A 16,688-nucleotide genomic window follows, 5' to 3' on the forward strand; every position below is an offset into this window, starting at 1 on the left:
GCCTCCTGATGATATCAGATGATGGAGAAGTGTCTGCCGGGATTTCTCATTAATCCTCACCAAACCCCAGCTCCATTTGCTGAAATGCAGCCACAATCCTTCAGGACCCTCCTCCGCGTCCCTTCTGCTGCAGACCTTCATGTCTGTGCCGCTCTCCAGCCCCTTAGGGAACAGACTGCTTCTGCTGCAGCCGAATTTGTCACAGATTGACACCTCGGTCCAGAGATCCTGCCTGCCGTCCTCTGCACCCCAAATCCTGTGTTTTCGTGTGGAGTTGAGTCTCTTGGTCTTGTTTCCCTATGGAAGGTCTGGATTTTTTGATCCATTTCTTCCATGGAGACCTCTTCTGGCCAAGACTTCAGACGAGCGGAGTACCGCTGGTTGATCACAGTTCTGGGTTGATGATGCGGCTGGACATCATCCGATTTTGAAGAGTAGTAACATGATGTATCTTGCTGTTCCTCGCCCACTTCTCAGCCTCCTACACAGCTGTTTCGGTTTCAGTTAATGACTGTTTTTACCTACATATTAAAATGCTGATCACTATCACCTGTTTGGGTATAACCGGTTACTCATACACCTGACTATGAGGCTATGTGCACACGCTGCAGATTCACATGCGGGTTTTTTCCCGCGGAACCGCAGGTAAAACCGCAGGTAAAGTGACCTGCGGTTTTGCTGCGGTTTCACACCTCTGCTGTGTTAAAGGTGTGAAACCGCAGCGGAATCTGCAGAAACAATTGACATGCTGCGGAAAAAAAACCGCGCGGAAAAAAACGCAGCGTGAGCACAGCGGTTTTGAAAACCCATAGGGTTACATGGTACTGTACACTGTCTGAGGAACTGCTGCGGTTCCGCAGGGCCAAAACCGCTGCGGAACCGCAGCAAAAACCGCAGCGTGTGCACATAGCCTAAAAAATCCTGGACTTTGTGGAGAGGAGTTATTGCTGTTCTGAAGTCAAACAATGGTCAACGGATACTGATGATGGAGGTGACGGGCGGTCACCAGATACTGACGATGGAGGCGACGGGCGGTCAACGGATACTGACGATCGAGTCGACAGGCGGTCACCAGATACTGACGATGAAAGCGACGGGCGGTCACCAGATACTGACGATGAAAGCGACGGGCGGTCACCAGATACTGACGATGGAGGGAACGGGCGGTCACCAGATACTGACAATCGAGGCGACGGGCGGTCACCAGATACTGACGATGGAGGCGACGGGTTGTCACTAGATACTGACAATGGAGGAGACGAGCAGTCACCAGATACTGATGATGGAGGCAACAGGTTGTCACTAGATACTGATGATGGAAGTGACGGGCGGTCACCAGATATTGATGATGGAGGTGACGGGCGGACCAGATACTGATGATGGAGGTGACGGGCGGTCACCAGATACTGACGATGGAGGCAACAGGTTGTCACTAGATACTGATGATGGAAGTGACGGGCGGTCACCAGATATTGATGATGGAGGTGACGGGCAGACCAGATACTGACGATGGAGGTGACGGGCGGTCACCAGATACTGACGATGGAGGTGACGGGCGGTCACCAGATACTGATGATGGAGGTGACGGGCAGTCACCAGATACTTACCATAGTGACGTCAGGTGGTCACCAGTTACTGTTGATGGAGGTGACGGGCGGTCACCAGATATTGATGATGGAGGTGATAGGCAGTCACCAGATACTTACTATAGAGATGACGGGCGGTCACCAGATACTGATGATGGAGGCAACGGGTTGTCACTAGATACTGATGATGGAGGTGACGAGCAGTCACCTGATACTGACTATGGAGGTGACAGGCGGTCACCAGATATTGATGATGGAGGCGACAGGCAGTCACCAGACTTTTGATGATGGAGGTGACGGGCAGACCAGGTGACGGGCAGACCAGATACTGACGATGAAGGTGACGGGCAGTCACCAGATACTTACCATAGTGACGACAGGCGGTTACCAGATACTGGTGATGGAGGTGACGGGCGGTCATCAGATACTTACCATAGAGACGATGGGCAGTCACCAGATACTGATGATGGAGGTGATGGGCGGTCATCAGATACTGATGATGGAGGTGACGGCGGTCATCAGATACTTACCATAGGGACAACAGGCAGTCATCAGATATAGATGATGGAGGCAACGGGTGGTCACCAGATACTGATGATGGAGGCGACGGGCGGTCACCAGATACTGATGATGGAGGTGATGGGCGGTCATCAGATACTGATGATGGAGGTGACGGCGGTCATCAGATACTTACCATAGGGACAACAGGCAGTCACCAGATATAGATGATGGAGGCAACGGGTGGTCACCAGATACTGATGATGGAGGCGACGGGCGGTCACCAGATACTGATGATGGAGGTGATGGGCGGTCATCAGATACTGATGATGGAGGTGACGGCGGTCATCAGATACTTACCATAGGGACAACAGGCAGTCACCAGATATAGATGATGGAGGCGACGGGTGGTCACCAGATACTGATGATGGAGGCGACGGGCGGTCACCAGATACTGATGATGGAGGCGACGGGCGGTCACCAGATACTGATGATGGAGGAGACGGGCGGTCACCAGATACTGATGGGATTTACATTTATCTTTTCTTCATTTATTTTGCATTTTTTAATTGATAAAAATAAATTATTAACCCTTCTATGTATGAAAACATTCTTACTGAGCAGCATTTTTTTTACACACCTTATAACCTATAATCTAACAAAAAATGTAATACATGATTGATGAAATATTGTCCTTTTGTAAATAATTTTATGATTATTAAATACCAAGAAAACCTCAATGTAGAACAAAAAACAACATAGAAACAAAAAGAGGAAAGGCGGAGAATGACCCAACCAAAAATACATAAGTCGTGTCCAATAGAAATAGTCATATCAAATGCAAACTAGTAATAATAAATAAATATAATATGGTATATTATAGGGTTATAGCCTGTTTTTAATAATAATAATAATAATAATAATAATAATTAACATCTTCATAATCATTTACACACCTGCCTAAAACTTTTGCATAGAATTGTATATACCGTACTTAAAGAATATGGACACCGTCAAGCAAATACTGTTTTCCCACTTAAATTAATGTATTTGGGGCTAAAAATATGTTCTGCCTTTGGGTTCAATGAATTATTTTGCAGTACTTGCTTTCTATAGCCTCTTTCTTGCAGTATCTATCACTGGCTGAGTTAACTGGTAATTCTTCAGTGAGCTTAGGCTAATGAAAAGTTTGTAACACTTTTATCTGCCTTTCCCTGTGCTCCTCTCCACTGATTTGTAACCGCACCAAAGGAAAATTCAGCTTTCATGTGGCCATTGTAGGGATTCAATTCGCTCAGGAGCCACGGGAGTCAATCATGAGGCACGTTCCTTTAAAAGTTCACAGGGTTTATTGCTCCATAACCCATAAACCAGCACATAACACAAGGAATAGCCTTTAGCTCAGGCAAAAGCAAGCATAAATGTCCATGATGTCAGGCTCAGTCCTGGAGCCTCAGCAAACACAGGAGGCTTATCCGTCCTCACATACAGCTAATATCCACAGGCCTCACCGGGTCAGCAGCCTCAGCACGTGGTCTTCAGGAGGGTAGCAAACCTTCCTCCACATAGGCCTGCCGGGACCTTCCACACGGCCCAATCAGATCCATGCGCTCTCTCTATGTGACCTACCATGGCCACATTATATGGTCCATAGCCACGCCCACCGGGTCACGTGACTATGACCTCATCACAGGTCCTTCACACACTCACAGTCTCTTACTACAAGCGTTAAACACACCCCCTGGGTGGATTTGTAGGTAACCAGGTCCGCCCAACTCTCTAGTTACCTGGAGACTTCTCCCTGACATATTAAAGCAGCACCTCAGCAGTATGACTGCTGATCAAGACACATACATAAGTCTCCATCTCAAGGCCACCCACCTTGAGATACATAACGGTCCTTCCATATTCTGCCACTCATCCTCTCTCTTGGAACATCCACACAGCGCCCCCTAGCGGACACAGTGGTCATTACACCATACCATTAAGCCGCACAGAGGCGCTCAGTGAAAGACAAACAAAAATGTTACAAACTATCCACCAGAATGATCTCACTGACCGATTTTCAGATGACTCATTCTGCAGCTAGCAAGTAAAAAAAAAAATAGTTGTACCTTGATGGAGCAGAGAACTTACACATTTGGAAATCCATTTTAATAGGTTGGGATTCACTAAAGACAATCACCAAGTAATGGGGGTAATCTGCATTTTGGGCAGGCATTGATTTAGTCAAATCTTTTCCTCGTTGTCTGCAGCTCCGCAGATGACCCACGCCCTGACGTGTGAGCCTGTCTCTGACTATGACGAGGCGTCCTCCCCGGCTGACATCCACCTTATCGGTGAATGGTCGGAAGAAGAAGCCCCTTGTACCCCAGCCGCCCATGAGGCAATGAATGGTGCTGACCTGCAGGCCGAGTACAAATTACCCGCCCCCCTGGACATCACAATCGGCCCCGAGCCATCAGTCAGTGAGCAGCATTATCAGCTGCAGGAAGACCGTGCCCGCATCCTCCACCACCTGAAACAGGCCGGCAATGCCGAACTGCACAAGTTACGAGAAAACGTGGTGGAAGGAAACGCCAGGATGGTGCAGCAGCTGGAGGGGCTGGCGTCGGAGGTGCGGGAGCTAAACGCACACGTGCAGCAGATACACATGAACCAAACGCATTTCAACCACATGTTCCAGAACTACATGAGCGACACCAAACAGTTCTACGGGGCCATCGTGCAAGCCATAAAAGCCCTGCAGCCGGCCCCGACTGTAAGCCCTATGGTGTCGCCTCCATCATCACCCAAATACCCAGCAGCCCAATCCAACCCCAGCCAGGTATTAGAGACGGCAGCCATGTTTGACTCCACATCGATGTCTCCGGCAGGTTCTGCAGAACCAGCATCTGCATCGTCCACCGCCTCGGAGTTCAATCCAAGCAGCCAAAGACGGACAGCGGCCATGGCTTTCCAATCCCGGCCTCGGAAAAAACATTGATCCGGACGTTGCTTATTATGGCAGCTCCGCTCTCCCTGCGGTGGAGTTGATGGTATTTTATATGCAGCTCTCCATGCCCTGACTTCAGCAGCCAGTCTGGAAAAGCAGAGCTGCAGTGTAAAGTATGTGTGCGGGACAAAGCAACAAGCTGATCATGTGATGAAAAATCGGGTGGATTTCAGACTACCTCAGACTCCAGCAGGCAACGCAGCCGAGCCGGAGTCAGTAATGTCCAAATGTAGCAGAACTGGAGACAAGACGACGCCGGCTATCGATACCCAAAGGTGGTGACAGTGTCACGTCGGAGGAACGGCGGTATCTTTATGTTTTTATTATCACCGGGTCATTTTTATGGCACAAGGAAGAACCGGACTTGAAAATGTTCTCGTGCTTTTTGTGTACGTTATATGGTAAAATAAATGGTGCCATAAAAAACTACAACTCGTTCTGTAAAAAAAAACAGATATGGGGATAGAGAAATAAAGAAGTTATGGAAAATACTGAAAAATGAAAAATTGCCTGGTCAATACGGGGTTAACACCAACTGCATCCTCATGGCCCATACAATACATTTATATAGTGGGGAAAATAAGTATTTAGTCAGCCCCCAATTGTACAAGTTCTCCCGCTTATAAAGATGAGAGGCCTGTAATTGACATCATAGGTGACCACAACTATGAGAGTCACAATGAGAAAACAAATCCAGAAAATCTCCTTGTCTGATTTGGGAAGATTTATTTTGCAAATTATGGTGGAAAATAAGTATTTGGCCACCTAAAAACATGCAAGATTTCTGGCTCTCACAGACCTGTAACTTCTTCTTTAAGAGGCTCCTCTGTCCTCCACTCATTACCTGTAGGAATGGCTCCTGTTTGAACTTGTTATCGGTATAAAGACACCTGTCCACAACCTCAAACAGTCACACTCCAAACTCCACTATGGTGAAGACCAAAGAGCTGTCGAAGGACACCAGAAACAAAATTGTAGCCCTGCACCAGGCTGGGAAGACTGAATCTGCAATAGGCAAGCAGCTTGGTGTGATGAAATCAACTGTGGAGCAATAATAAGAAAATGAAAAACATACAGGACCACTGACAATCTCCCTCGATCTGGGGCTCCATGGAAGATCTCTCCCCGTGGGGTCAAAATAATCACAAGAACGGTGAGCAAAAATCCCAGAACCACACGTGGGGACCTAGTGAATGACCTGCATAGAGCTGGGACCACTGTAACAAAGGCTACCATCAGTAACACACTACGCCGCCAGGGACTCAGATCCTGCAGTGCCAGACGTGTCCCCTTGCTTAAGCCTGTACATGTCCAGGCCCGTCTGAAGTTTGCTAGAGAGCATTGGGATTATCCAGAAGAGTATTGGGAGAATGTCATATGGTCTGATGAACCCAAAGTAGAACTGTTTGGTAGAAACAAAACTCGTCGTGTTTGGAGGAGACAGAATGCTGAGCTGCATTCAAAGAACACCATACCTACTGTGAAGCATGGGAGTGGCAACATCATGCTTTGGGGCTGTATCTCTGCAAAGGGACCAGAACGACTGATCCGTGTGCATGAAAGAATGAATGGGGCCATGTATCGTGAGATTTTGAGTGCAAACCTCCTTCCTTCAGCAAGGGCATTGAAGATGAAACGTGGATGGGTCTTTCAGCATGATAATGATCCCAAGCACACCCCAGGGCAACGGAGTGGCTTCGTAAGAAGCATATGAAGGTCCTGGAGTGGCCTAGCCAGTCTCCAGATCTTCACCCCATAGGAAACATTTGGAGGGATTTAAAAGTCTGTGTTGCCCAGCGACAGGCCCAATGTCATGGGGCAGTAGGGAAAAACAGGAGACCTGGGCCCCTGAACTGCCCCTCAGGCTAAGGGGGTGCCCTGACTTTCCTTAACTTGGGGGTACACTTGATGGTAGTGAGGCCCAAATCTCCGACCTGTCCCTATCTCCTGTTAAGCCCTGCGCTAAACCCCCAACCCCCTCCCCAGGAGATGAGACAGGGAATAAAGTGAACTGCACCGCAAACCAAAGAAAAGATAAAACAGACACCACGGGGTTAAAACAACTAAAAAACAAAACTTAGCTTTGTCTGCTGCTAATGCTCCAAGCAGCAGAGTAAGGCTCTGAACTCAGCTTTCAGCAGTAACACCACTACTCCCGATAGCTCCTCTCTTCAGCAGCAACACCACTGCTCGAGAAAAGCTGAACCCCCTCTCCACCAGGTAGGTCCAGTCTTCACCAAGGATGGTTAGCAAATGACCAGTATTACCAACAGTGATCTGCAGATCTGCAGCACCAGGTGGCCTTATAAAGGGAAGTGGGAGAGGTCACCACCTGCTGACTAACTAAACGTAGTAACACCAGTGGCCACCGGGGGGGGGGGGGAACCCAGCAGCCGACCAACTACAGTTGTAGTAACACCAGCGGCCACCTGGGGGCAAAAACCCATATTAACCCCCGAGGGCCAGAAAGGAAAAAGGTTTATATAAGAGAGTCCAGACTATGACACAGATCCAAAAATGGATCATGACACCCAAAACATCACTGCTCTAGAGGAGATCTGCATGGAGGAATGGGCCAACATACCACCAACAGTGTGTGCCAACCTTGTGAAGACTTACAGAAAACGTTTGACCTCTGTCATTGCCAACAAAAGATATATAACAAAATAATGAGATGAACTTTTGTTAATGACCAAATACTTATTTTCCACTATAATTTGCAAAATAAATCTTACCAGATCAGACAAGGTGATTTTCTGGATTTGTTTTCTCATTGTGACTCTCATAGTTGTGGGCTACCTATGATGTCAATTACAGGCCGCTCTCATCTTTTTGGCTATATACAGCTTCTAGAGCCTCCATACGGTCCATAAAGTACATATATACACACAGCCCATAGAGCCTCTATACAGTACGTATATACATATACAGCCCACACATGGTCCATACAGTACATATATACATACACAGCCTATAGAGCCCCACACGTTCCATACAGTACATATATACACACACAGCCTATAGAGCCTCCACACGTTCCATACAGTACATATATACACACACAGCCTATAGAGCCTCCATACGGTCCATACAGTACATATATACATATACAGCCCCCACACACTATATACAGTACAATATACATATACAGCCTATAGAGCCCCCACACAGTGCATACAATACATATATACATATACAGCCCAAAGAGCCCCCACACACTATATACAGTACATATATACATATACAGCCTATAGAGCCCCCACGCAGTCCATACAATACATAAATACATATACAGCCTATAGAGCCCCCACACACTATATACAGTACATATACAGCCTATAGAGCCCCCCCACACTATATACAGTACATATATACATATACAGCCTATAGAGCCCCCACACACTATATACAGTACATATACAGCCTATAGAGCCCCCCCACACTATATACAGTACATATATACATATACAGCCTATAGAGCCCCCACACACTATATACAGTACATATATACATATACAGCCTATAGAGCCCCCACACACTATATACAGTACATATATACGTATACAGCCTATAGAGCACCACACACTATATACAGTACATATATACATATACAGCCTATAGAGCCCCCACATGCTATATACAGTACAATATACATATACAGCCTATAGAGCCCCACACACTATATACAGTACATATATACATATACAGCCTATAGAGCCCCACATGCTATATACAGTACAATATACATATACAGCCTATAGAGCCCCCACACATTATATACAGTACATATATACATATACAGCCTATAGAGCCCCCACATGCTATATACAGTACAATATACATATACAGCCTATAGAGCCCCCACACGCTATATACAGTACATATATACATATACAGCCTATAGAGCCCCCACATGCTATATACAGTACAATATACATATACAGCCTATAGAGCCCCACACACTATATACAGTACTTATATACATATACAGCCTATAGAGCCCCCACATGCTATATACAGTACAATATACATATACAGCTTATAGAGCCCCCACACACTATATACAGTACATATATACATACAGTATACAGCCTATAGAGCCCCACACACTATATACAGTACTTATATACATATACAGCCTATAGAGCCCCCACACACTATATACAGTACAGTATATACATATACAGCCTATAGAGCCCCACACACTATATACAGTACTTATATACATATACAGCCTATAGAGCCCCCACGCAGTCCATACAATACATATATATGTATACAGCCTATAGAGCCCCCCCACTATATACAGTACATATATACATATACAGCCTATAGAGCCCCCACACACTATAAACAGTACATATATACATATACAGCCTATAGAGCCCCCACACACTATATACAGTACATATATACATATACAGCCCCCACACACTATATACAATACATATATACATATACAGCCTATAGAGTCCCCACATACTATATACAGTACATATATATATATATATACACAACCTATAGAGCCCCCATATGTCCATACAGTACATATACACATATACAGCCCACACATAGTCCATACAGTACATATATACTTATACAGCCTATAGAGCCTCCACATGGTCCATACAATACATATATATGTAACACAGGTAATGGGGTGCAGTGGCACAAAGACACAGAGCAGGGGTAAACAACTACTTGTTTAATGGATACAGGGGTAACCTCCTCGCAGGGAGCAACAGGGAAAAAACATGTAAAATAGTAGAAAAAGACAGCAGGATGGCACTCACCATTCTCTTGAAATAATTCACTTTATTTCATATTAATAAAGCACAGGCAATGGCACGGGAGAAATGCAAAAAGACGGACGACAGCCGTTTCGTGCACAATGCGCTTCAACAGGTCCCAACATGAAATAAAGTGAATCATTTCAAGAAAGCGGTGAGTGCCATCCTGCTGTCTTTTTCTACTATGATATTTCAGGTTTTTTCTTCACATGGATAGAGCCCCCGTTCAGCAAGGGTCACAGGTGTCACACTGATAGCGGTTATAAGTGACTTTGCGGGTATTTCTTTCTCAGGGACAGTGCCGGATGTTTCTTTTTTCTTTGACTGACTATTGATAAACATGTAAAAGCTGAGGGGTACAGAGGGAAAGATTAACTAAAAAAAATGGCAGTTTTATATCGATATGTCAACTCCACTTAGCGTGCCTGGGTTGGATGGTTGGTCGCTCACTGAGGCCGGTGCTAGGCTCTTCCAGCTTCCCCGCTTGACAAATTGGTCTCACTTCTGGCGGCAGCGGGCGGTCACCGCTCTTACCCGCTGAGCCCCCAGTGCATTATGCTGCAGCGCAGCAAAGAATTCACTGCATTCCTCCACTCGGCGTACGTTCCTGCGCACGACCGATGAGGTCTGAGAGTCCTTGCCACACCCGGCCGTGAATGCTGCTTTGCGGCCTAGCTCAGCGCCGGTCCTCTCTGACTCCTCTCTCTAGTGGGAAGCCACTCCCTTTTCCTGGGCAAACCCTTTAATACCTCCCTGGCTCGCCATGCCCCTTCTACACAGGTCAATGGTCTGCTCCGTCTCCAATCTCCTTTTCCCCCGCAACAGTAGGTTCGGCCCCAGCCATTTTCCGGTGCCCCATCAGCATCCACAGCCCGGTCTTCACGTCTACATTTACATATATAGAGCCCCCACACCACATACTACCCTAACAGACAGGACATCACAGTCTTTATAAAGGGTTCACCCTGAGTATCCATTATAGCGCTGTCCGGTCTCATGTGCTCAGCGGAGCCATAGGATGGATCATTCCCAGCTCCTGTACAGCGCACCCCTCCAGCGATCCTTTGCTGTCCCTCTCCTAGCAGTGCCCGGGTCGCTTGTCGGTCTCATGGCCGCTTCCGGCTGATGTTGGCACCTGACTGATGCATCCAGGCAATGTCAGCAGCTGTCTCATGGCCAGAAAAGAACCCCGCAAACATAAGGTCACATAATTGTCAAGTGTCATCCACCACAGGAAAAGGAAGCAACGAGGCCGGCGGTGGCGATGGCCGCTGCTACATCGGGCTGTATTTGTTTTACACCATGCCTGGCAATCTTACAACCTAAAATTGGGGTGAAGACGATGGGGATTTTTTTAAATTTACACAATATAATCATTTTTGCAATTCGGTTTATTGCAAATTTTGGATCTTTTTTCTTTTCCATCCTTTGCATGTCACTGTGCATAGCAGACTGCAGGATGGGTTACCAGTGTGTTGCACTAGACACAATGTAATAGGCTGCAGAGCAGACGGAAACGGGTTTGTTTGTTTTTTGTTTTTAATTTTACCTCTCCATTGTGTCTATATTAGCAAGCAATGAGTTAACTTTTTTTTTTTTTAAGTCTAAGTGGTTGTCATCATCGTTTTAAGCAGGGGAGTGTACTTCTTCTCCCTGTATGATGCTGACCAATCATAAGAAGGCAGCAACGCTCAAGGAAAAGGAAAACGTGTGCACAGAGTGGCTGTGAGCAGCGGCTGTAAGCATGACCTGGCACTGGGATTGACAGCGCGCTCTGCACACATGCACTGCACCACGAGCTGTCAATCAAATTGACAGAACCTGCTCACAGTATAGTGAATGGTGACTGTAGGACTCCCCAACTCTGAGACATCTCAAATTGTTCTAAGTCTACAGAGGGCGCAGCTCACAAAATCAGCACCACAGAGACATTGCCAAGGTGAGATCAAGCCCGACCACTACTGACCAAGACACAGAAGTACAAGCTGATCAGTGCTCAGAGACGCGGCCGAGGTGAGGAGGCCGAGCCCGTCCACCACTGAGCAAGACACAGAAGTACAAGGTGCTCAGAGACAGGGCCTAGGTGAGGAGGCCGAGCCCGGCCACCACTGAGCAAGACACCGAAGTACAAGCTGATCAGTGCTCAGAGACATAGCCAAGGTGAGATCAAGCCCGACCACTACTGAGCAAGACACAGAAGTACAAGCTGATCAGTGCTCAGAGACATGGCCGAGGTGAGGAGGCCGAGCCCGGCCAGCACTGAGCAAGACACAGAAGTACAAGGTGCTCAGAGACAGGGCCTAGGTGAGGAGGCCGAGCCCGTCCACCACTGAGCAAGACACAGAAGTACAAGGTGCTCAGAGACACAGCCGAAGTGAGGAGGCCGAGCCCGTCCACCACTGAGCAAGACACAGAAGTACAAGGTGCTCAGAGACATGGCCTAGGTGAGGAGTCTAAACCTGACCACCACTGAGCAAGACACAGAAGTACAAGGTGCTCAGAGACACAGCCGAGGTGAGGAGGCTGAGCCCGTCCACCACTGAGCAAGACACAGAAGTACAAGGTGCTCAGAGACATGGCCGAGGTGAGGAGTCTGAGCCCGACCACTACTGAGCAAGACAAAGAAGTACAAGGTGCTCAGTGCTCAGAGACACAGCCGGGGTGAGGACGTTGACCCCGACCACCACTGAGCATGATACAGAAGTACAAGGTGTTCAGAGACATGGCCAAGGTGAGGAGGCCGAGCCCGACCACCACTGAGCAAGACACAGAAGTGGAAATGTCAAGACTGCACCAAGAAATAACTGATACAGATTGTTCCCAGGTTTTATGAATTTATGAGATGAGATGACTCTGGATGGAGCAGATGGACGGGCCGGGGCTGGATCAGTACCGGGTACAGACCTTGTTAGGCGTTGGGTTCCTGTCTCTGCACAGCAGGAATCCGGAGCCTTGCCGACTGCAGTCTCCCATTCCTCTCCGGCCGCAGTGGAGCCTGCTGAGCAAAGATGTCGTTCTCGGCGTCTTGCTCATCATGGTTCAGCTATTGTAACCTGCAATAGCCAGCAGTGAGCAGCTCCTGGGACTAAGTCCTTCTTTCGGTCCACTGAGCATGCCCGTGGGAGGTCCTCTCATTGGAGGTCTGAGGTCACATGCTCAGGTCCTATTGCTGCTCCCATTGGACCACTAGGAAGGTCCCGGAAGGACGCTGCTATAAAAGAGACTCATAATGTTGTTGATATGTGTGATGATGGATGCATGAATCTGGTGAATGACTCATTAAATTACTCCCTCCTTTGGTACGCATGAGTTAGGGTATTTGAGTCAGCGCCAACAGGTGGCTATGCTTCCGCCACCGTGCTCCTAGCACTCGCACACTAGCGTCCGATGGTGTAGCCCACTGCTGGGCACTATCAAACCGCAGCAAGTGATAGCGGCACTGTGCACACTTGCACGTGTTAGCTATTAGTGACTCTTGCTGGCACCGCAGTTGCGGCGCAGAGCGCTATCGGTCTAGAGGTACTCCAGTCCTGCGGTCTAAAGGCCGAGTCCTGTGACCTTACGCTATGCGCTCCTTCTGCCAAGTCCTGTGTTGTTAACAGGCTCTGGCGTTTCTATCAGCGGCTCTGTGGAGTAAACAGAGTTCGCCCCAGTGCACACTGGGTCAGTGGTTAACCCGCCGGTGTCCACTTACTACTCCGCCATTACTAAGCAGCAGTTTTCCATCTCTGCACGGTGGACCCCAGGTTGCGATCGCACTTCCTTATATTTTATATTTAGTGCGATCCACAACCCTAACAGACCTCCACTTCCCCTCAGCCACCATCGAGGTGGAGGTGGGTGCTGCTTTAGGCTGGGATTATTACAGAGGAGCTCAATAGACCTTTTCGGATTGAAGATGGATCACAATCAGCCCCCAAACCTCCTGCCGGTAATTAGAAGACACTTTTCTCCAGCAGCGGAGCAGAAAAAGGTCTGCAGGTGTAAGAAGATGAGCCGAGACAGAGTCAGTGGTTTGCGGTGCACTTTGGGGCCGGAACTATCGGGACTGTCACCACTGTTGCTGGGGGACGGTTCTACTGGGAGGGGAGGACCTTCGCACTGGACAGCAGAGGGCGTGGGGGAGATAAAAGGGACTGAGCGCCGGAGCGGGGGAGACTTGGCGGGAAAGCGACAGGAGAACAAGGAGAAGGTTGACTCCCTCCCCACTGCTCCGACTGCTAACGCCCCATCATCCATCCCCCAGCGTTCTGACTTTCCAATTGACTGTGTCACTACCGAGCTGTGTTCAAACCTTGTCTATTTGGATGGCTCCTTCCCGTCTGCAGTTGCAGATAATCTGACTTGCTCCGTTCCTATAGACTACTCTAGAGGACCGCACTCTGCCGCGGTCTGCGAGCGTGCCCACGGTTCGTGTTCGGCACCATTCCCGAGGAATCTATATAAAGGACTGTTTCTACGTTCCAGCGCACCCAAGCCAAGCGAGATCGGATACATCAGCACCGTCAGGAGACAGTGCTTTTCATTCCTCCGTAATAGAGCCAGAGACATTGTCCACAATCTGCGACGCCATCGGGAGATATTCCAGCCTTTCCCCAACAAGAACTGCAAGTGAGAAGTTACCTTTTTTGTATACCTTTTTCTCAAACATTGTGTTTGTGTGCAATTCACGTTGTTGCCATTACTGGTCTCGTCTCCCTGCGTGGAGTATTTCTTGTATAATTACCCATTCTAGTAAGATATGTTAACCCCTTCTCTGCCCCCGGCTCTTCACTGCATCCAACAAATCTCTCCCCTTTACACGTGTCAAGAAGGCCAGGATTGTTCTGCAGGGCATGAGGCTCCATGGCAGCATTGAGGTCTCCAGAGAAGGTCGCAAATATGGTGAATGATGACCCAGCCCTGTCCTCAACTCTAGGGAGAACTTGTGGTCCCTCTTACATACACAGAGATTTCCAGTGAAGGGGAACAGTCGTCTCTCTGATCAGTGACCCTTTGTCTCATCCTTATGTTATTGGATTCTTATTTCCAGTTTGTCATTTCAATCATTGATTTCTCTGAGTCTTTAATTGAAATGCAGACACCTCCATGTAAGATGTCTACACACTGCCCTCACCTGAATTGTGCAGTGGCTTCTGCAGGAGCGCCATCCAGTGCTGGAAGTTGGTATTGCAGTGTCCTATGCTGTTCACTGATATGAATGAGTTGGTGAATTGCTTCATTTTTAATGTGGTGGCGCTACAGGCAAGTGAAAAACGCACAGGACTGCAAGGCTTCTCACAAATTAGGAAAACTCAGTAAAACTATATCAGATATTCATCAATAAACATTTTACAGTTGATCTAAAGAACTACAGGATACACTGCACACCAGCTGCCGTCACATTAGCAGTGATTTATAAGAAGCAGCAAGCATGTGGCCATGGAGCTCTGCTTCCCCAAATTGGGGAAAATTAGTTATTGCTACATAAGTAAACACTTGACCCCTGATGAAGGAAAGGTTCCAAAACGCGCGTCGGGGTGTGCCCTACATGGTGACCACATTACACTCAGGTAATCTATTGCTCCTCTGCCTATGGATTCAGCTTAATATTCTTTGTTTGTGCCTGTTTGATGTCCTTTTTATAATAGCCATTATTCCCTTCCTCATCTATTATATATTGTATATGGGATTTGCAGCACCTTTTTGCCCAATTAACGCATTGCACATTTTGTGAATATATTATTTTTGTGACCAGTCCTTATTCTCCTTATCCCCTTCTCCCTCCCCCTCCTCCGCTCATTCGTTTGCACATGTACCTTATTTGTGATGTTTCTAGTGTTGCTTCATTATCTATTAATTAATTTTTTTATCACCATGATTTTTGAATGTATAAATTTCTAGTTATTATATTTTTGCAGTTAGTCTCTGTTGTCACTTAGCACTTGCAGTTTATTGTGTGACATATATTATTTATTTTTGATTTTAGTGATTGCTGAGTTTTGCACACATACAATATATTTATTGTTATCAATATTAGTATTCTTTGACAAATTATAAGTATATCATTGGTCCTCGTGTCCCCTTCCCCTCCTTCTTTTCTTCCCTTTGCTCATCACTTATGTGCAATGTATATATTAATTTGTGTATTATTTTTTAATTGATCAATTTTTAACATTAATTTTTTATTTATTTGAAAAAGTGATCATTCAATCTAAATTATTATTACCATTTGGTGTAATTATGTGTTATTTTGTGGTCCATCCTGGCACCTCCTTTTGTTTGTAGTGCTACATTTTACCCTAATAAAGGTATCTTAGCCTTAATTTTTATTGTCCTATCATTTCATGATCCTTGCTCAGTGTCTTTCTTTGGTCCTACACTATTTCTGAATGGTCTGCCATCCCTTCTGATACAGCAGATATACAAGTATATCACCTATTGACTGTCTATCTGTCGCTAATAGTGACATACATCTATTTCTGTGTCCTATAAGCGTTTTATCAGTACACACTTCCTAAAATGTAACAAACCAGAGCATGCGATGCCCAGGTGCTGAAGAAGCCAGGAGATCTTACCTTCAAAGCCTGCAGAATAGTGAGTGCAGCTCTGGTGTATAATACAGGAGGTAACTCAGGATCAGTAATGTAATGTATGTACACAGTGACTGCACCAGCAGAATAGTGAGTGCAGCTCTGGAGTATAATACAGGATGTAAGTCAGGATCAGTAATGTAATGTATGTACACAGTGACTGCACCAGCAGAATAGTGAGTGCAGCTCTGGAGTATAATACAGGATGTAAGTCAGGATCAGTAATGTATGTACACAGTGACTGCAC

At 46.8% G+C, this 16,688-nt stretch overlaps 1 protein-coding gene across 3 annotated transcripts in view; it reads left to right on the forward strand.

Annotated features, from left to right (window-relative positions):
- The window catches only part of LOC141095841 (uncharacterized), a 32,984-nt gene extending 16,810 nt beyond the window's left edge, over window positions 1-16,174 (forward strand). For all 3 annotated transcript variants that reach the window (XM_073582194.1, XM_073582196.1, XM_073582193.1), the window contains exon 7: window positions 4,340-16,174. In XM_073582194.1, the coding sequence (XP_073438295.1) occupies window positions 4,340-5,070 (731 nt within the window). In that variant the 3' untranslated portion in view covers window positions 5,071-16,174. The remainder of the gene's footprint in view (window positions 1-4,339) is intronic.
- Window positions 16,175-16,688: the final 514 nt, after the last annotated feature.

This window comes from Dendrobates tinctorius, unplaced genomic scaffold, assembly GCF_039654945.1.
Source record: "Dendrobates tinctorius isolate UK_male_01 unplaced genomic scaffold, ASM3965494v1 ptg000070l, whole genome shotgun sequence".
Classification (NCBI taxonomy): domain Eukaryota; kingdom Metazoa; phylum Chordata; class Amphibia; order Anura; family Dendrobatidae; genus Dendrobates; species Dendrobates tinctorius.